We start from the raw sequence: 21,794 nt of genomic DNA on the forward strand, positions 1-21,794 counted from the left end.
TAGTGCAGATTCTCCTTCAGATTCCGTTGGTTTGTCTTTTCTTTTAGCAAAAGATCCTGCCACTGGATCATAGAGTATCCGCTGCACAACTGCTGACCTCTATTCGTTACCTCTAGGAATGACACTAGTCTTTACCTATAACCTTACAGCGTGCTGTACACTAACCACAGTTGCTGAGTGTTAACCTCAGACACCAAAAGCAACTGGAGCCAATCGACACGACCTTTTCACGAATCGCGACCCGACACCGGAAAAAACAGGGCGCAAGGCCAACAGCTTTGCATGATTTTGCATCTAATAACAAGGTTCTATCCTCATGAGAGTGAGAAAGCATCCACGATTGCCCACACGAACTGAATTTGTTTCTACTGCATTTACAGACGCGCTTTGAAGCATGGCGTTACAAGGAAATTAAACACGGTTTGATCACTGTCACTGCCACTGCAGAATTCAATCTATCGACACCATGACCCTGCCGCGACGAAACGATGGGACACAATTTACACCTGGAAAATGATGACTGAACGAACCCCAGCTTGTTCTTAAAAAAAAAAAGCCAACCATGGCCAACAGTCAACCCAATGTCCACCCACAGAAACCAGAGGCACACATATGTGCGTGCAAACTAAGGATGGTCTGAAAGTTAAGCTGCTTCTCCCGAATCACGCTTGATTGATTGTGGCGACCACTTCAGATGCAACTTCAGCTTCCCGGTCTTTGCTCCCTGCAATGGGAAGCTGTCGGTGTAATCTTCTTCGATCAAAACCTTGGTTAAGGTCAGGATGCACCGTCCCATGTAATCCTACAGAAAAACATAGTTTGACATGCAAACATGAGACCATATCGCAGTTGATTAATTAGCCCGGACAGCACTATGATAAAAGCTTTGATTGAACTTACTCTACTGAAAGTGTCGTGATCATAAACTTCCAGCATGAGCATGTCATGTAAGCCATCTTCGACAACAAAGTCAAAAGTTTGATTCCAAACTGGGTTCAAGCTTTCATTCACAACCTGCGATCAGCACATGATAGGAACAGTGAAGTTAAGGCATGCTTTGAGTAAAGCAAATTCTGAATGGTAACACATTATATAGCTAACCAGAGGCCAACATTGCAAAATCATTGAAAAATTAACACTGTGATACTAATACTATTTAAAAACTGGCAATGCTATATCTGAAAGAAAGTACCCTTGTCTTGTGCTTCGTTTTTGTTTTCTTGAGAGAAACTACAACATATGGGTCAGACTTTCCATTCATATCCATTGCTGGCAGATCTTCACCAGATATCACGGTTACTTGGAGAACCCCTCGCAGGATAATTTCCTTTCTCTTCCTTGATGACAACCTGCCATAATCTTTGTTTGCTGATCCATTTCCATTACTTGTCATTGTCCTCTCTAAGGAAGTCATCGAAAAATGTTGTTTAAAAGGATTTGGAGTCTCATCCTTCATGTTATATGGATAATAGACTAGCTCAAGGTGCACCTGTTGGGGTCATGCCACAACAAAAAGGTTACAACGAAACAAGGTTATGTGCCCAATTTTTCAATATGCCCCATAAAAAATGCTGGTATGGAAAGCTAAAGCTATTTTGGGTTCAAGCAATTCAGATTCCATGAAAGCAAAAAAGTTTTACTCCAGGAGAACTGGGCTCACCTGACCACGATCTTTCCTGTCTCTTTGAATCTCCAAATCTTTTACAAGCTTCAGCCAGACATCCTTCACTTTGCCAGGTTGAAGATCCCTCAGGCTAACTTGAGCACAGCCAATCAGATCAGATTCCTGAATACCGTCATCATCATAAATCTTGACTGTCACGCTCTGAGTATCAGCATCTTCAACAATAAACTCGAAGTGTTCATTCCAAATGGGATTGAGATCATTGTTCTGTAAAGTTGATGACAAAAGTTAGTAGGAATCCCAAAAAGGCAAAGCGCCCAAACAAGGAATGGATTTAGTAGACTTACAATTGTTTTACTTCTCTTGGTTTTGTCTGGCAATGGTCGGATATATAAAGTGGCAAAAGGATCCGATTTTCCTATCAGATCCTTGTTTGTCAAATCTCTTGCTTGCACAAGCTTGACTTCCAATGTGCCGACAGGCTTCAGTTCCAGATCACTGGTACACAATCATTAGTCATTCCACTGTGATTTTGTGACACTATTATGTAACCAGGAAAAATTAACCAATACTCACCTGTAGTCCCCAGGTACTATAGGAATGACTTTCCTTACTGGCCATGTTATTGAGTCTTCAATAGCATTTTTTATAGTTTCCTGTAAAAGGATTAAGGATACTGCATCAGCAAACTCAACAATAGGATTTGCAAATTCCAAGTCTCTGCTATGAAACACAAGCGTATAGCCAAACCTCAAGAGCAGCTGAAATTCCAGGAATAGCAGAAATATCGCCACCAATGACCTTCAGTTTGAAATCCAGTTTTTTCTAACAATTTTATAGGAGAGAAAAATAGTAAGGAGGCTAACTTAGAAATAGCTTCAGCGACCAGAGAAAAACAATTATGGGCAACAAATTAACCTTCTGTCTTAGAGAAAAACAAACAGCTCCAAAGCAAGGCAGTTGTTCAACCAGCGGTTTGAAAATCAAGCGGAAAACTCCCGTGAAGCCGATGTCCTTCACCTATATGCAGGAGAATCTTAGAACTATGGAAGAAGTGATAAGGTTCATTTTGGTGTATGGAATACATGATACAGTAATTAGTTGAAGTTTTTAAGGATTAACACTATCACTATCCAACCGAAGCACATGGACCCTCACAACTCACAATGTCATGCAAAAATTGCACATAAAATTTTGCACTGCAGAAACTAATGAGTTGACTGATGAACTAACACCATATGCCCCTTGGTCGATTATGAGTAAACCAGAGTAGAATCTGATCAACAACCTTTTACCTACTTGACTACTTCTTACTTGTTAGACATGTAAGACGACTGATTCATAATTCAACCAGTCCAAAAATAAAAGGTCAGTTGTGTAAGTTAGTTATGATTCCTTGCGCATATTCCATCAATTCATAGTTTCATACAACATGACCAAAGACAAAGACATGAAATAGATCACCTGTATTGGTAACCCCACCCCAAGTCTAGTTTTTACATCCAATATGATACTTGGATTGGCATCCCAATTCATCTCTAGCTCCATAACGATACCTTCTTCATTACTCTCAATGATCGAAATACCTGCACCAAGATGAGTAGGGCATATTGGGTCAGGCTATATGAAATGAAACTAAAATAAAGCACCACACAACTGAACTACTGAAGGAACTACTTCAAATTCGTCAGAATATAACTATTTTTTTTACAGAAAGTGACATTTTAAATGGATAAGTGGAGTGGTGCACCTTAAATGAACAGTATAAAGATCATTAGAACAACCTTATTTCCATTAGGATGAAATTTTATTTGTTGATAGTCTTGTGCATCCAAAATTGGTATTCATCCACACGCTCAAGGCCTCAAAACCATTTTACTACCATTCTGAAGTATGGGCAAACACCATGTACACAATCTAATATGCAGCAGCAGCAGCAGCAGCAGACTTAAGGGGTTAATGTCTCCTTTGTTGGTGTCATACTCATACTATTGCTTAAAGCATGCAAAATTTGGTCAACAAAATTTGTGCACGATGAAAATGCTGGCGACAATAAAGAGTGAGTTCAATGTCATCAAGAATATAACAAGATAGAGGAAACAATGAGAGGTAGTTTGAATATACCTACCAGTAAACTGCGGTGCAACAGTGCCAAGAGTGAGTTTTGAGAACTTGAGGGCAGCAAAGACCACTGGCCTATATTGTTCAAGAACAGGCTCAACGGAGGCTTTGATGAGTTCTGATGCTGCCTGCACCAACAGATGACCAGAGAAGAAGATGCTCAAGAAGAGGGTATTTACAAAAGAAGTAAAATAGAAAGAATTCTGGTGACGGTTTCAGGATAGATGGGATGAGATGCATACCTCATTCACAAAGGGCCATATTTTGTTGAGCTCCTCATTAAGCCATTTTAACTGCATAATTGCACGCATGAATACATGATCATTCACCTATGGTGTGAAGGAGAGCTAACCAGAGATTGCTAAAGAAGTGTGTATACCTTTTGCTGCGTAGAGAAAACAACCCAGGATGGGTACAGGGTACCTGGAAGTAACTTGCGTGAATCTTCGACCGTCATTTTAGAGAAAGTGGCAACCGTGGCAGCCTGCACAAATAACCAGCGAAAATTCCTATTAATTCAGGTATGGCTGCAACCCGGGGATTCAGTCACAGAGCGAGGCGTTCCAAGTTTAGGATGGACATGAAGGCCTATCTCAGCTGGGTGGGGAAGTGGGTGGACATTCCACTACCTGGGTTCAAGTACTCTGCTCAAATTTGGGCGCCAATGCCTTCTCTATTAACAGAACATGCAATTTCTTCAACAACAACAACATAAAAGGTGATATAGAAGTGACCCCATGGACTACAATTTGCCTGCTCTAAACTGTCATATGCACGGTGAAAGGGAGTGGCCAGCACTGCAACTACTACAAGAACCATATGGCACGACTAGATGCACTTGCCATTGAGCTTATCTGCTGGGAAAAATCAAAGACCCCACAATGAGTACTATTGCCCTACAAGCTACAAAATAAAATTCTACTGTGCCATTGTAACAAGCTGCGAGCAGAGCGTGGTAGCAAGTTGCGACCCACATAAGCCAAAACCTATGCCGACACCGACACCGACGCAGTTAAGCAAGGCGACAGGGATGATGATGCGGAGCGCCGTCTACCTAACGCGAAGGCAACAGTTGAACAGCCCCACCGCAAAAGGCAAGAACAGATTCGGGCCCGCTTCGGCTCCTACGCCACGCTGTATTCCTCCAATCCCCTGCCCAGGTATCGCGCATCGGTAAGATTCGGGGGAGAGGGAGAGGGAGGGGGGCGCGTGGGCTCACCAGCTTCCGGCGGCGCGCGCCGCGGGAGTTCTCGCAGCGGGCGAAGGCGACGATGAGCGCGACGCCGGCGGCGACCCCCATCGCCAGGCCCATCCAGAACCCCATTCCGCCTCCTCCTCCTCGGCTCCAATCACCACCACCGCGCTATCCTCCTCCCCTTCCGCAGGCCAACGCGCATCTGGGGGCGGGCAGGCAGGGGCGGCCCGCGGGCGAAAGCGAAACGCCCAAGGCGAGGCGCTCCAGCTGGCGGGGCCCGCCACGGGCTGGGGCGACGCCGGCGCGGGACGGACGGGCGGGGAGTCCAAGTGGCGCCTGCTTGGCTGGGCGGCGGTGCCGACGTGGGCTGGACTGGCTGGGGAGAGGCGAGGAGTTTGAAAGACCACGGGGAAAAAAGAATAGGCGGAGAAATGTGGAGACCGGGGAGCGGAAATCGGGAGAGGGACGGAAAGCGATCCCGGTTTTGGGTTGAGTTGAGTGGGATGGAGATCTCGGCAGGCGAGCGACCGGCGAGAAAACTGTTTTTTCTTCCGCTTTCGCCAGGTGGGATGCGATGGGATGGGATGGCGTGCGAGCGGTGAGCTGGGGTGGGGTTTGGGGTTTGCTCGCTGGCGGGTGGGGGCCGCGGGGAGGCGGGTGGCGTGGATGGTGGGGCGGCGGCGGTGGGTGTAGTGTTGTGTGTGGCTCTTGCTATTTTGGGGGGCAGCGGATCGGTTCTCATTCCGTGGTTCGAAGTTTCCTGGGGTTTAAATTATTTTTGGAGGAGGATTGGTCTGCGTGCTCCGTGCACGTGCCTCGTGGCCGAGCCGGGCCTGCCGTTCCCCGTGCTGATCCCGCCGGATTGGTTCGACCGCGGCAACCGGGACACTGTTGTCACTGGAGTGGTGTATGATCAAACACGGGGATTTTACTTGCTTTGCTTCGTGATGAAGGGACTAGCACCTGTCGCTCGATTGGACCTAGGGGCTGGGGCGCAAGGTTCACATCATTACGACGAGTCGACCAGCGAAAAAAGGTGCCGTGGGACGTATAGCATCGAGTGTTCCCGATGGAGTATCCAGGACGTGTTGGGTTTCCTGCGTTAGGCTCAACCAGGTCCGCCGGTCTGTTTGGTTGCCCGGCTTGCATCGCACGAGGTTCAAAGGACCTCCTAGCCAGTCCCAATTGCTACGCCCGAATCGGCTGTTTCTGGAGAGTCGGGCTTGGTCGAAGCAGTGGCGGGGGAATGTGGCGTTGAGCTCGTGCGACCACGGAGATGGCGCGAGCTCACGGCGTCTCTGAAAAAACGACAGGAGGATTTCAGCTCACCTCTCGCCGACTCGGTCGCCCCTATGTAGCCCCCCTCCTCTCACCGCCCAAACTCCTGTCACCCTTCTTCTCCCCCTTTCGAGCTTTCCCGCTGACGCGCATCGGCACTGACGAGCAGGTAAGCGGTGCTCTCTTCAGCGGCGGACGGTCCACGACGATGGCGACTCCTGTCCTCAACTTCTTCGACCGTTCCCGCATCCCCTTCGAGTTGCAGCCATGGCCTTTGTGAGTTCAACCACCCCCTTCTCGTTGTTCGTTGTAGCTAGATCTGAGAGTGTGGTCGTAGGGTTTGATGTGCAAGCATGTGGTAGGGTTAAATCGTGCGCCTATCTATGGGAGATGGTAGATTGTGATGTTGTCATAGCTATTGGTGGTGGATCTGTAGCATGCTAGAGTAGTATGATAGTGATGAACACAATGGATTCACGAAAGTGCTATTATGCTCCCGAGCACAGATGCTCATGTTATCTTAGATGTTCGTTCCCTCCGAGATTCACACTGCCACTCGTATTTCCGCATGTATGTGGCAGAGTATATTAATAAGCACAGTTCAAATGGCCCAGGACGCCCGCATGTAACTAAAGACCAGGGATTGTTTGCGCTACCTGCTGGCTGATGAGCTGTATTAGAGATTTCATAGCCGGCAAAAGTGGATTCCCCTCCCTCACACAATCTCCTCTCCGGCGCCGACAAGGACTCAGTCCCCCACATGCCGGTAAAGTGATTTTCCCGCGCTTGTGGCTTCATCTCCAACACCTGCGGCCAGCACGCCTGTCTCTTCTTCATAGACCCGCGGGTCTTCGCTCAAGGGCCGTCGCTTCATCCAGTTGCCGCAGAGAGCCCGCCGTCCCGAAAGCCGGCAGACCCATCGGCGCTGCACTTTCATCCGCCTCCTCCATCAAATTGGGTCTGGTGCAGATAGGAAACAATCAGACAAAAATGAAGAAGGAACGAGGACCGACGAATAGCAGATCAACAAAATTTATCCTACTGACGGGCCGCATTAGGAATTCCGCTGGCAATGAAGCGCCGATCTAACCAGTGAATACGTCAACAAAATCGATAGGTTTGGCGCATACCTTTTCTCTGGTTGCATCAGGAACTCCATGATCCAGATCTCGGGATGCTCCTTCGCACGCCGGCAGGGATCCTTGGCACGGCGACCTAGCTTGTGGTGGGGGCGGGGGGTGGGGAATGGATCGAATGCAGCCGAATAGCAGCCATTCGACGCGCTGCGCCGACGGCAGACAAAAACTGGTTTTCCTGTTCCACGGATCAGGACGGCAGCGGGCGTCCCGAGCCACGGATCAACTCTGACGGGATAACGGTGGCCGGCACTCCGCCGTTTCCTGGCCCACAGCTCAGCACCCCCGCTATACGTATCCTCTATTTTCCATCATTATCTGGTCCCTCGTATATCGTTGCGCCATTAAATGCGCCGCATCTCAAGACGTGAACGAGCAGCCCTGATAACGAGCACATGTGCGCTCGTGTGCAGAAACACCACGTCCATGGATTCATAGCTAATTGTAATGTATGCTCCTCCTTTCATAGATCGTCCAGTACCGTGTGTGCTATGCTTACTATCAATGTGTGCTACGATGGTAGGACATGACCATGCAGATGCAAGATCTTAGTCAGGCCCTTGTCTTGTCTGACAGCCAGTTCGCTGCGTCCTATGTCGAGGACTCCCCCCCCCCCTCGATGAGCACATGCCCGCTGATTCAGAGGTGTTCGAGGTATCAGCTCGTGGTTCTCTTTTTGTGCCAGTTGTGCTCGTTGAGCCAACTGGTGGTGCCGTGACTGACGGCATCCGCAAGGCAAAGAAGGATGGTAGGGGGAACAACATGAAGTGGCAGTCGTTCTTGTCCACGTTCGTGCTGAATAGGATGTCTGAGCTCATCTCTAGTGGGGTTAGGACTGACAAGGGCTTCAAGGAGGTGCACTTGAACACCGTTGCGAAGCAAGTGTTCGAGTTCTGTGGCTATGAGGTGACCACCACCCAGGTGTACAACCACCTCGGGAAGTGGAGAGATCGATGGATCCAAGTGTCCAAGCTCAGAGACCTTAGCTGCGCCTTATGGGATCAGAACACTTGCTCGATCGTTCTGGAGGCAGAGCACTACACCAGCCATGTTGCGGTTAGCTCACTGCCCCCTTGTTTTTCACACTGACAACCATTGCCTACTCGCAACTAACAACGCTTGTGCTTCTTTCTTAGGACCACCCCAAAGATGCTAAGTTTCTCAACACACCCATCCAGAACTACAACCGGATGCATCACATCTTCTACTTCAGGCTGGCAACCGGCAAGCATGCCATGGGCTCCGGTGAGCCTCTCGGTTCTCCCATGTCGGAGTTCCCAGGCACCCCGGACATAGAGGCAATCCTTGATGGCCCTTACAAGCTATTTGAGCATGTCCCTGTGGTCAATAGGAAGAGGAAGAGGGGCGGCCTGATGGAGGAGGAGATCCATGTCTTCACCAACATGACTGAGGCCGTGAAGGAGGTGGCAACCGCCATTAGGGAGAGCAAGTCCCTCGACGTCCACCCTGACTTGTACAACATCGTCATGGAGCAAGGTGGGTTCAGCGTTGAGGCTCTCATGGCAGCTCTGAGTCACCTGCTGGACATCAAGGCTCAGGGTGTTGGGTTTGTTGCCATGGTAGACGCCAACAGAGTGCTCTAGCTTAGGAGATGGCTAGGCAAGCACTACTATGAGAGCTTGCTGCTGGTTACCGCGTGCATGATCCTGGACAGCGATGGCGATGGCAATGGCGACGACGATGACGTATATTATGCGTAGCTAGGGCTTGAAAACTGTTTGATGGTCTGTATATTTCGTTGAGGTGGTATATACTAACCCCTCATGATGATCGTGAACTTGCGGTGGTATGATGACACCCTTTTTGGATGTGCTGGTAGAATGACACCATAGTAGTGCTAGGTTGAACTTGCTATGCCATATGATCATGCATGCTTACTACTTCTCTTCTGCTCCATTCCTTGTTGTTTGTGTGATCCTTTGCTTGCTGCTCGATTGCTCCATTGGTTGCTGCTTCAACTGTTGCTCTCCATGCACAGCTAGGACAAGTGGTATACGATGTTCGTCGGGAGGACACGAGGGGTTTACATTTGATGGGAAGCTTGCAATGAAAAGGTTTTAGCATACATCAATAGTAGTCACAAAGGGTTTAAGACAAGGAAGCCGACAGAAGAAGCTTACGCCAAGTTTGTGTGAAAGAAGGCATGGAAGGTTGAAGTTGGCAAGGCGCCGCCACACTTTGGGGTGAAGAACTTCATCATCATCGTGCAGTTCGTCACCATTGCAGTGTATGTGGTGTTGGTATGGTAGCTGTGAATGTGTGTAAGGTAACCTCACCACATAGGGTACAAGGTTAGCGCACCTCGCACCCTGTGTGTAACCAAACAACGTGCTTATGTGTGAGTTCAAACAATGCAGGTAACCAAACACCGTGCGCAAAGTTATCCCCTAATGTAGGAAGTGTTGATGCAGGCAACCAAACATGTTGCCGTAAAGCTGTTTTTACTCAACCAGGCTCAACTCACCATGTCATGCAATGCAGCCTAGTTGAGTGATGGCAACCAACACGCCCCTAGTGCTTTTTAACCATGCTCTAAATTATTCCCTTGTACACATCATCTTTGCTACATCAAATTATGATCGAATGAGATTGTTAGTTAAATGAAGAAAAATAAGCAGTAATTACAACTTTCACAGGTGTACCGGGCCATCCGGATTTGGTTTCGGCAAGGTCTTTGGCTGGACAAATGGGACCCGACAAAGTCTCTCGTTTAGTAGATATAGGTCATCAACATTTGGCTTTCATGTTAAGTTATTTCTGTGTTTTTTATGACGGTCTAATGGAGAAGCAGACAGTGTTGCACAAAATAAAGAGTTCATAAATTTATTCTCATCTTAGTTGTTTATTGATGTCGATATCACGTAACTTGTACTTCTTCCGTCATCCAACCATATCTGCTTATGTTGGGAATCATATTTGCTTGTGCTGTGAACTGGAGTATATTTGTTTCACATGTTGAAACTTGTTTACGTTGTGACCAATATTTGCTTATGTTGTTAGACCGTATTTACGTTGTGACAAATATTTCTCTATGTTGTTGACCATGAACATGTTTCACATCTTGAAACTTGATTACATTGTGACAAATATTTGTCTATGTTTTCATTCTCGTGTAGATGGATGCAAGGATGAAAGATGTGGCCAAAAGGGGCAACAGAGAATGAGATTTCTAGCTGAACTTGTGAAGCAAGCTGCTATCAGGGGAAACTTAGGTAACCTCTATGTTGAGTGGTACTTCAGCAAAACATACAGAGATACTCGACAAAATGGACCTGAATGGGATATGGAGTGTTATGGTCGGCCCAAATGCTTTTATAACATGTTTCACATGAGCACCGGTGTTTTCATGGCACTTCATGATCTGCTTGTTGCTACATATGGTTTGGAGTCAACTGGTAAAGAAGAACCGTGAGAGATCCTACTTTTAGCTATGAGCATGAACAGACTAAAGAAGAACATTTTTGCCTCATTTTAAAGACGTTATTGGTGTCATAGATGGATCACATGTGCGAGTTATAGTGCCTCCAGATGTTGCGGTTAACCATAGATGTCGCATGGCATTACATATGAGAATGTGCTTGCGATATGTGACTTTGACATGAGGTTTATTTTTGTGGTTGCAGGTTGGTCGGGCTCTGCACATGACACAACGGTCCTGAATCACGCATTAGCACACTTCTCTTCATTTCATGTGCCTCCCAAAGGTACAACATAATAACAAATGCCATTATTCATTATATTCTTATGTGTGACGCTAACTTGGTGTTCATTTTCATGGAAATACTATCATGTGGACTCTAGGTATCCATACCGAACGGGTATCTTTCTCCTTGTAAGCAAATATGAACGGGTTATCATGTGGAATCTACGAGCTGCGAGGTGCGGGCGACCAGCGGGACGTGAGGGTGGAGGGTGTTGCAACCGCATGTGTGCGAAGCTGGGACCAGCGCACGAAGGTGCCACAACTAGCACGCGGCTGTGCTACCATCAATGCACGACGACAACGACCACTGCTACATCCGTGGATGTCGACGGGTGTAATCGACGACAACAAATGCTACCACCGTCCATGGTGATGTTGTGATCGCATGGGGGATGGGGGGCTAGAAATGCAATTAGGTGGACAACTTATATGACAAGCTCAACAATAACAAGTGTAAGCTAAGTAGTAACCACAATGCAACAAGATTATACAACGAAAGAAAAGGATAGAAGTAATCGCAAGCGGAGGTGAGTATGTGTTGCCGAAATTCCCTCCTTTGGGGGAGGTAAGTCTCCGTTGGAGGGGTATGGAGGCAGGATGCACCCCAAGTGCCACAATGACAAATCATATTCTTCTCATGTCCTCACATAATGCAAGGTGTCATGAATCCACTAGCGGTGCCCTTGAAGGCGGCAAATGAAACCTTTACAAACAAGGTTGAGGCTATCTCCACAATTTTAGTTGGAGGCTTCCAATACCATCACAGAGTTTCACCACAATGGAATGTGGCTCCAAGGTGACCTCTTCCATGTAGGGTGCCCAAACACCCAAGAGTAACAAGATTTACAATATAATGTACGAGGAATCAAATTTCCTTTGATGGAAGTGTAGATCTTAGGTCTCTACTCTCAATCTTTAACAAATCAATAAGTTTGGTTGGCCGGAGAAGGAGATCAGACCAAAAAAGCTTCAAACATTAATGGAAAAGAGAACGAGGAAAGCGGTAGGTGGGAGGAGGAAGAACCCTCTCCTTAAATAGTCCCTATCCAAATCTAACTCTTATGCACAAAAAACACACAAATAGCACAAATTTGAAAACAAATATTGTTCAGAACATCAAAAAATGTTCAAAATTTAAAAAATGTTCGTTGATTCAAAATAAATATTCAAAAGATTACAAAAAATGATTACGGTTTTTAAAAATGGCAGAAATTCAGAAAATATTCATAATTTCAAAAAATGCCATGAATGTAATTTTTTTAATGAATTTGCACAACTTTCACGATTGCAAAAGACATTTATGATTTCAATAATATTCACGTTTTCAAAAAAAAAATGATCTCAAAAAATGTTCACGCATTTGAAAGATGATTGCAAACAGGAAAAAGAAAAAGAAAAGGAAGGAAAGAATGGAAATGAAAGAAAAATGACAACTAAAAAGACAATAAAAATGAACGTGAAAATAAAAAAGAGAAAAGTATTTTTTAAAGATAAATTAAAAGAAAAAACCTGAAGAAAAAGGACATGGAAAGCTACAGGACCTACGTCGCGCCAAATAGGAGGACTGACGTGGGCTCGATGGTCAGACCATGGTAAATTTTCAAACCTAGGGGCAACACTATGTGTCGCTTACCTGCGTGCTCTCGCACGAGGTCCCTCTCTAAATGGGCTTGCCCATATGCGCGTAAGGCCGCAACCTCATTTTTTTCTTCCTTTTTTTATTTTTTCTTCCTTTTTTTTTTATTTTTTCTTCCTTTTTTTACTTTCTTTGTACTTTCAAATATTTTAAATAAATATACATTAAAAAAACTATTTTACATAAAAACATTTGGAAAGTGTTAACCAAGCATTTTTTAAATGCTAAATGTGTATAAAATATGTTTCTCATGTATATAAAAAATATGCAATGTGTGTTAAAAAAGTTGATCATGTATTTAAAATGTGTTAATCGAGCATTTGAAGAAAACCTTAAACAAGTATTTAAAAAATATTAATGAAGCACTTAAAACTGTTGAATATGTATAAAACAATATTGATGATGTATTACAAAATGTTAAATTGTATTTGAAAAATATTAACTAAGCATTTAGAAATATTAAATGTATATAGAAAAAGGTTGACAATGTACTAATTATTTCAATATTTTATTTGAAAAATGTTAATCATGTATATGATATTAAATGTTAAACATGTATTAAAAAATGTATACGAAAAACTAGTATTTAAAAAAATGAAAAAATAGTATTTGAATTTTTTCAACAAATGTGTATATAAAGTGTTAAACATGTATTAAAATATTAAACTTGTATTTGAATTATTAAATGTGTATTAGAAAAAGTTCTTGATGTATACAAAAAATATAGAATAAAACTCAGAAGAAAAAAGGAAAAGGAAAAAAACCAAAAGAGAAACATATTAAAAAATAAAAAATAAAACCGAAGAAACAAGCGCAAAAAGAATGGAAAACTGTGAAAGCCAAGAAAGAAATAAAGAAAAGAAAAAAGTTGCAAACTTAGAAAGAAACAAAAAACCAAAGAAAAAATGAAAATGCAATTTTTTTTATGAAAACCATGAAAGAAAGAATAAAATGAAAGGAAAAACAAAAAAATGTATAACAACTGAAAAAAGGAAAAAAAGTAAAATAAGAAAAAAAAATTAAAAGTAAAGGAACAAAAAAACTGAATAAACACATCAACGACGACCAAAGAACGAACGAAACGAATAAGACGCTATTGGGCCAGCCCATACACGCGTTGTGCAGGAAAGCTTCAGCGTGACGGATGCGTCTTGCTATAAGCTAGACATAGGAGAGCAGCTAACTGAGGGTCCCTCAAGCGTTATTTTTTATGGCCTAAGAGCGGTCCCTTGGCACTTTCGAGATATTTTTTTACACATTTTATCGTTTTAAATGGGTTTTTCATGTTGTCCCAAGGTTTTGGACAAAAAAAATCAGAAAATATCTTTGCACCAAAAAACATATATTTTTTATTCTATGAGAGGCACATATTTTAGTCCATTGTGCCTCTCGGAAAAAAGGAAAATAATGTGTTTTTTCTTTCGCAAGAGGCACAAATTTGCTTCCTCGAGAGGCACTCGAAAAAGGGGAAAAACCTTTTTTTGCTTCCATGAGAGGCACAAATTTGCTTCTCGAGAAGGCACATATTTGCTTACGCGAGAGATATAGTTGTGCCTCTTGAAAAAGAAAAATAAACGCGTTTTTTCAGCAAGAGGCACATGTTTGCTTCTCGTAGAGGCACAAATTTGCTTCCGCGAGAAACACAGCTGTGCCTCTAGGAAGAGGAAAAACACATGTATTTTTTTGCTTCCGCGAGAGGCACAAATTTGCTTCTCGCATAGGTTTTCTTCCGCAAGAGACACAACTGTGCCTCTTGGAAAAGGGAAAAAAATTCATGTTTTTTACTTTCACGAGGGGCACATATTTGCTTCTTGTGGAGGCACAATTTACTTCTGCGAACTGTGCCTCTAAAAAAGCATGTTTTTTTTCTTTCACGAGAGGCACATATTTGTTTCTCGTGGAGGCATACATTTGCTTATCGTGGAGGCACACATTTAAATCGCAAGGAACACAACTCCGCCTCTTCGAAAAAGGAACAAAAAACTAGGAAAAAAATCGTGCTTCCGTCTCGGTTTTTTTGTCTGGTTTTTCTGTGGAAAAAAGTTCATCAAAACTTATAACATAAGATCTAGTTTCAAAGATCTCAACGTGAGAAATCAAACGCTGAAAACGTGTCGGAATTTGAACGCACGGTTTAAATGAGAAAACATTGTGGATAAACGAATCCATAAGAAAAAAAACTCTCGTTTGTGACAAGTGGCGCATATTTCGCAACCTGGAAAATGGGAGTGACTTTTGTTATTTTAGAACACAGTACAGACGAAAATGCTCACATAACGCGCATACACTTATCCATATGAACACACATGCGTAGACACTATCCCTATGAGCACCTCCGAGAGACTGATCTGACAGATCATCGTGAAATTGATGAAGTTACCATAGGCGCCTCGTAACGTATAAGAACGTCTTTTCCCACTAAACACACATCGCCGAAAATCCTGAAATAAATTCAGGAATGTGAGCACCATGACTTGTGCCCTGGTGGCAAAATTTCGTGTTTTGACCCTTTGCACGTATAAAATCGGGATCTGACCCCCGTTTGGATTTTTTTTGAAATCTGACCCTTTTTCCTACCGTCAGGGTGTCCGTCGGTAGGATCAGGCAACCTACCGCCACGAAGCCCGGCGGTAGGAAACTTATCCACGTCAACAGCGGTAACGGCCTCCCGTCCCCCTCCGTCACACCCTACCGCCGCTGGTCCTGGCGGTAGCCTGTCCGATCCTACCGCCGAGCTCCCTGGCGGTAGGGTGTGGGCAGTTATAACCCCGTGGGCTGGCCGCCCCCACCCCCTTCTCCCCCACCCAGCCGCCCCAAGAACAGAGGAGTTCTTCCTCTCGCCCCCTCTCTCATCTCCTCCACTCCCCCCCTTTGATCTTCGTCGTTTCTTCACCGTTTTTGCGGATCGAGATGGCCCCGAAGAAAGAAAAGTAAGCTCCTTCGATCCCTCCAATTAGTTTTAGTCAAATAGCTTCCGATTCGTCGCATTATTTGATTCAAATCACCCCCCTTCTTGAACTAGATTTAAATATTTTGAACCCTAGGATTGATTTAGGTTGATGATAGATGTTATATTGTGTTAGATATGAACTCTAGTCACTAGTTGGTATGGTTATGTGAAGATGAACCCTAGTTCATATTATTTTTGGAGGATTTTTTTGATATGATGCATGTTGGAGGAATTTATTGTGATATGATGATGCATGTTGATATGCTATGATGCAAGTAGTGGATATGGTTGGAGAATAAATGTTGAACCCTCAAGATGAACCTAGTTCATAATTTTTTTTGTTAAAATTTTTTATGATATGATGAATATTGGAGATGCAGACTAAGGCATAGCCTAGTGGTGGGAAGGGGTTGATGCCTTCCCACCCACCCAGGTTCAAGGCATGGTACTTGCAATTTGGATTTGTTGCACCAATTATACTGTAGGGGGTTCTCTTACAGTCTTTCTATAAAAAAAGAATATTGGAGATATTTGTTTTGATACAGGATACATGTGGATCTTATATGATGCAAGTAATGGATTTTGTTGGAGTAAACATGGTTAATCCCTCAAGATGAACCCTAGTTCATGGTTTTTGTTTTTGAAAACAATATGATATGATGCATGTTGGGTATTGTTGGAGAAATATGATATGATGCATTTGAACCATGGTGATTGCATCTTGATATATGTATTTTAATTAGTTCTTGATATATGTATTGTATTTAGTTCATGTTCATGATAATCTTGATATATGATTATTCAAAAAAATTAACTCATAGGTGGTCATTGAATGTGATGAACCTTTGTTATGCATCGATATGTTTCATAGTTAATGATGAACCCTAGTTCATGTTGAAAAATCTTTTGATATGCTTATGCAATTCTTTTAGGAGGCCATCTCTTGCGGACGACATCGGCACGAAGTACACAATGCTTGACCCTAGGTTCGACAAGCGTCACCGTGCCCGTTTCATTGAGAATGGAGTGGTAATTACCATTTTAAACAAAATCTTTCGAATTGATGAAAACAAGTTGCTAACTATTATGTCTATGCTAATTATGCTTTGGTTATTGATTTTCACAGATGCTGCCACCACTGCGGATGAGGGCTCACAAGACGACGGTTAAGATGGAGTACGACGAGCGGTACGCACCGTTCTTCAGGAGAGCCCGACTATTGGGTTTCGTCCTGCAGTTCAAGCGTAAGCCGCCGACGCTCGTCCACTCAGCTCTCATGGCTTTGATCGACCGGTGGCGGCCAGAGACGCACATCTTTCATCTTCCATGTGGGGAGATGACCGTGACCCTCGAGGATTGGGCAATGATTACGGCCCTACCGCTCGAGGGTCGTGCTCTCACAGGAAGAGTGGAGAGGGCGAACTGGCACGATGGGGTTGTCAGCCTCATCGGCGACTGCCCCCCCGCTAAGAGCAACCGGACTTCCGGCATACCGCTGCCATGGCTTCTCAAGCACCGGAGCAAGTGCCCGGAAGATGCCGAGCCCCGGGTGGTGGAGCAGTACGCCAGGGCGTACCTGTGGTACATTCTCACGGAGGTAGTGTTTCCGGACTGCTCCGGGAACTCTGCCCTATGGATGTATCTCGACTTCCTAAAGGACTGGGATGCGGGTTACAGCTGGGGGGCCGCCGGACTCGCCTACCTATACCGTTTGGTAAGTGAGTATCACTTTCTTTCAAATATCATGGACGTGTGCTGCTTTAGATTTTGACATCTTATCATCTATACTTGGTTTGTAGCTTGACGACGCGACCCAGAGAGCGGAAGTCACGTCCGGTATGTGTGGATGTGTATGGGGCCTCTCCATTTGGATGTGAGAGCGAATCCCGGTGGGCCGTCCGGAGAAGTTGCGCTCCGCGTGCATGGACGGACTATGGCGGAGATGACGAAGATGATCGGAACCCGACCGTCGCATATGCTTGGGACGTGGTGCGTGTCTACACGGGCGAATCGAAGGCCTTGTACAAGGTCTTCAGCAACGAGCTTGATGCTCTCACGCCTTTCCAGGTATAAAAACTACATTTTGAATAGTTTCGATAACACTTTCACTTGAGCTTACCATTGTTTGGTTATAGGTTACTTGGCGGCCGTATAGTGATGATCGAGAGTGGGGGTTCGAGCTGAACAACATGTGCAAGCAGGACCGGCTTCTCTTCCGGTGCATCGTGCCCATGATTTGTGTCTATGTCGTGGAGTACCACTTGCCACAACGTGTTGCCGCACAATTTGGTAAGGCGCAACACACACCACCAGCCGGCCACGATACCGGTGGCTACGACCTACACCAGTGAGTACCACAAGCCGTCCTCATCGATTTAAGTTCTTGTTTTGATGTTTTACATTCATACAAGAAGGGTGTTTTACATTCTTTCTTATGCATTGCAGGATGAGCAGGCAGAAGAATCAATCAATCACGGATTGGGAAGCCCAACATGCGAGATACGCGAAGGAGTGGAAAGGACGCAAAGACACGGAGAGGAGAGTGATTGACTGGGACGGGTACGAGGATCACATGCCGTGGTACGACGATGGCATCAAGCATCGTCTGCGTCTGAGGCCCCAGTGGACGACAACAGATGCCGAAGGCCTCTTCGATGACGCCTCCGAGAATGAAGCCTACAACGAGAGCATCAGAGAGCTTCAAGGCGGGTTTAGGGAGTACAGACCCCTCATGAACAGAGTGGTATGTTGTTTTTACCTCTTTTGAACCGACGGTTGGATGAAATCAACTTTTAGTGCTATTGACTCATTTTATTACTTTGCAGTCTTCGGAGCTGAACAAAAGCATTTTTCATGCCTTTGATGCGCTTAGTGCTATCCCTGGGACTCGAGCTAGTGAGAACAAGTTGAGGGAAATGGTGAAGTTAATATGGAGTAATTTTCGTTATCATTAGACATTTGAGAAGTTCATATTGTTTCTTTATCATTGCAGAAATACGTCAACAAAGCACGCCGGCTTGTGGGCCTGCTTGGGTGCGCTACAAACACCGAGGATGTTTTTCCTCATGCACCGATGCGTAGCCTCGCTTCATCGAGCCATGCACCCTCGTCGTCTAGGGCGGTCCAAGATGACGAGGAGGAGAGTGAGGACGATGATGATGAAGAAGAGGGCGCAGAAGAAGAACATGGTGAGGAGGAAGAGGAAGAGGACGATGAGGAGGAGGAGGAGGAGTACGATGATGACGACGGACCTCCAGCAACTCAGCCAACCCAGCGTGAGAAGAGGAATGTGCCGAAGAAGGATTGGAAGAGTCCATCCCCGTTCAGAAAGCACGTCCTACCGCTCGCAAGAAGACGACGGCTGAGAAGCGATCCAAGGATAACGAGGACCGAACGTCGAAGAGGGGAAGGAAGGACTGAAGTTGCTGCCGTGTCGTTGAACTCAAAACTTGCATATTTGCTTCGTGAACCATATGGATTTGCTCGTGAAACTGTTTCGTTAATTTGCTATGTATAACTTGGTGAAAACCTTTATGGATGTCTATTTGCTATGTATCCAACCTATCTTATTTATAGATTTGTGGTGTGTGCTTCATATATCATACATTGTGTGCTTCATATGCTGTTTAAAATGTTGTCTGCCAAAAATTGAAGACAAAAGAAGTTAGGAGGTGCAAAAAATGCACACTGGGCCACCCTACCGTCAGAAACTGCGGCGGTAAGTCTATACAGCCTACCGCCATGACACCCGGCGGTAGGGTGCCTCCCTCCCACGCCCCCTCCTGTGACCAAAAAATCGAACAGCTCAGCGGTAGGGTTGCACCCCTACCGCCATGGCTCTTGCGGTAGGTTGCTACCGCCGAGCGCCCCGGCGGTAGGGTGTGCAACCCTACCGCTGAGCTGTTAGATTTTTTGGTCACAGAAACTTAACACATGCTCCCGCCCTACCGCCGCGCCCTATGGCGGTAAGTTGTGGTCTCCTACCGCCGCGCCCTATGGTGGTAGGGTTTGGGCATTTATAAACCCAACCGCCCCGCCCACCCCACCCCAACCCTTATCCCCACCCACCCAGCCTTCTTCTTCTTCCTCTCGCCCATTTTCTCATCTCCTCCACTTCCCCGCTCCGATCTTCTTCGTTGATTCACGGATTTTGCGGACCGAGATGGCTTCGGAAAGAGGAAGGTAAGCTCCTCCCATCCCCCAATTAGTTTGAGTCAAATCAATCCGCTTTCTTATAGCCTAAAAAAGTTCATGTTCATGTTCAAAATCATGAGAATCCCTAGTTGATATGATGAACCCTAGTTAATATAATGAACCTAGATGATTGCAATGTGATGAACCTAGTTGATGAACCCTAGGTTTAGTTTTTTTGACCATATGAGGAACCCTCCCTAGTTGATATGATGAACCCTAGAACCTAGATGATTGCAATGTGATGAACCTAGTTGATGAACCCTAGGTTTAGGCTTAGATTTTTTTCAAACAAATGTTAAACCATCAACTTCTCAATTTTTTTGTTAACAAAATTTATGATATGATTGGAGTAAGCAAAATTTATATGATGCAAGTAGTGGAGTAAATATGATATGATATGATATTGCATTTGACCCATCTTGATATATGTATTTTATTTAGTTAATGATGAACTTTTGTTATTCATCCATATGTTTAGGTCTGTAACAGTGGCGCAACCATCGCCCATTCATCTCCAACACGACCCGTCCGGCTTGCCACTTCCGTACGTGTACGAGTCCTTCCCCGAGCTTCTACAGCCGGTGAGCGCTTTTTCAGACGAGTTCCTACAGGCGACGAGGGCAGTGCGGTGGCACGAGAGGGCAGAACGGATCGCCGACGATGTGAAGTGTTGGTCGCTGAGTGTGAAGGAGTGGAAGAGAGTGACTACAGAGATGGAGGGAGATCCAACTATCTCCCGTGAACGCCGGGAAGGGACCATTGAAGCTGCCAAGCAGCACTCCAACTGGGAGCTGCGCAATTTGGGCCGGAGGATCTACTTCGAGAGCAATGCGGAGGAGAGAGCCAGGATGCCGCCCCCAAGTGCACCGGCGTTCGATATCATCAGCTGGGGAAGGGCGGAGGCGAAAACTCCAGCGGGCAAGGCAAGGTGGGAGTGCTTGAACGGTCGGATGCCGACCAGCGTTCCGCCTCCGCCTGAACCGGTGGATCCGCTGCCGTATCTGTCTCCACGGCCAGGCCTAACATACGAGGGGGGGGGGGGAGGTTTATCCGCCCCATAAACATGTCTATTGCATATGCATCTAAGTTTTAGTAGGGGTTGTCAAACTATGTGGACAAGTTTGCTATTTGCTATTTCCTACTTATGAATCTATGTGTAAACTGTTTGATATTTGCTATGTGAAACTTTATTAATATGTAGCTCATATTTTGCGTCCTTGTAGAAACTATGTGAAACTTGTGACAAAACAAACAATCAAATAAAACTTGTAAAAACCTGAACCCACAGGAGCCTACCGCCAAGGCCTGCGGCGGTAGGGTAAGTCAACCTACCACCAAGACCTGCGGCGGTAGGGTGTTGCGCTGGCCGTTAGCTAACGACAGTGGGCCGTCCATGCCACCGCCGGAAGCCTTGGCGGTAGCCTGCGTGAACCTACCGCCAAGACCTTTGGCAGTAGCAAAAGGGTCAGATGTCATTTTTTTTGAAAGTGGGGTCAGATCCCGATTTTGTTTGTAAAAAGGGTCAAAACATGAAATTTTGCCTGCCCTGATGAGCTGGAATACCATTGTCCTCCTAACCATCCAATCACGATCATAGGTTGGTCCGCAGGAGTGACCTTTCTAATTTACTCTTTTTTTTTAGACAAAGCATTCGCGCAAACCTAGATCAGAAAGTGCTAAACTTTCGTAGCACAGTGATTTTGGCCCACCATCGAGGAGTTGAAGTCTCGGCTTTAATAGGCCGCCACGACGCCAAACGCCAAGTTTTTCTCCACCGCAATACTCGAAAAAAACGTTGGTCACTATAAACCATGGCGACCATGGCGTCGTCGCTCTGCCTCTGCCCCGCAGGCGCTCTCGTCTCCCCCAGTACCACGCGGAGCCGCCGCTCCTGCGCACCAAGCCTCCGGTCCGCCAATCGCCAGCGAGGTGCTGC

The 21,794-nt window shown here is 45.4% G+C and overlaps 1 protein-coding gene across 1 annotated transcript; it reads right to left on the reverse strand.

Moving 5' to 3' along the window:
* Positions 1-340: 340 nt before the first annotated feature.
* Positions 341-5,419, reverse strand: LOC123054947 (synaptotagmin-5). Its single transcript, XM_044478824.1, has 13 exons — positions 4,965-5,419; positions 4,125-4,229; positions 3,988-4,038; positions 3,753-3,873; positions 3,089-3,210; positions 2,543-2,644; positions 2,375-2,449; positions 2,201-2,280; positions 1,972-2,122; positions 1,661-1,891; positions 1,193-1,489; positions 901-1,014; positions 341-802 (listed from the first exon to the last, which is right to left on the reverse strand). The coding sequence occupies exons 1-13, from the start codon at positions 5,067-5,069 to the stop codon at positions 644-646; spliced, it is 1,713 nt and encodes a 570-aa protein (XP_044334759.1). The 5' UTR covers positions 5,070-5,419; the 3' UTR covers positions 341-643.
* Between the last annotated feature and the right edge of the window lie 16,375 nt (positions 5,420-21,794).

This window comes from Triticum aestivum, chromosome 2D (assembly GCF_018294505.1).
Source record: "Triticum aestivum cultivar Chinese Spring chromosome 2D, IWGSC CS RefSeq v2.1, whole genome shotgun sequence".
NCBI classification, from domain to species: Eukaryota; Viridiplantae; Streptophyta; class Magnoliopsida; order Poales; family Poaceae; genus Triticum; species Triticum aestivum.

Bases quoted from the DNA above. Each gene is read 5' to 3' on its own strand.
- LOC123054947 (XM_044478824.1), bottom strand. From the start codon at position 5,069: ATGGGGTTCTGGATGGGCCTGGCGATGGGGGTCGCCGCCGGCGTCGCG. The intron at 4,230-4,964 runs GTGAGCCCACGC...TTATTTGTGCAG, and splicing joins GCGCGCGCCGCCGGAAGCTG to GCTGCCACGGTTGCCACTTT. The intron at 2,450-2,542 runs GTTAATTTGTTG...TAAAATTGTTAG, and splicing joins GTTTTTCTCTAAGACAGAAG to AAAAAACTGGATTTCAAACT.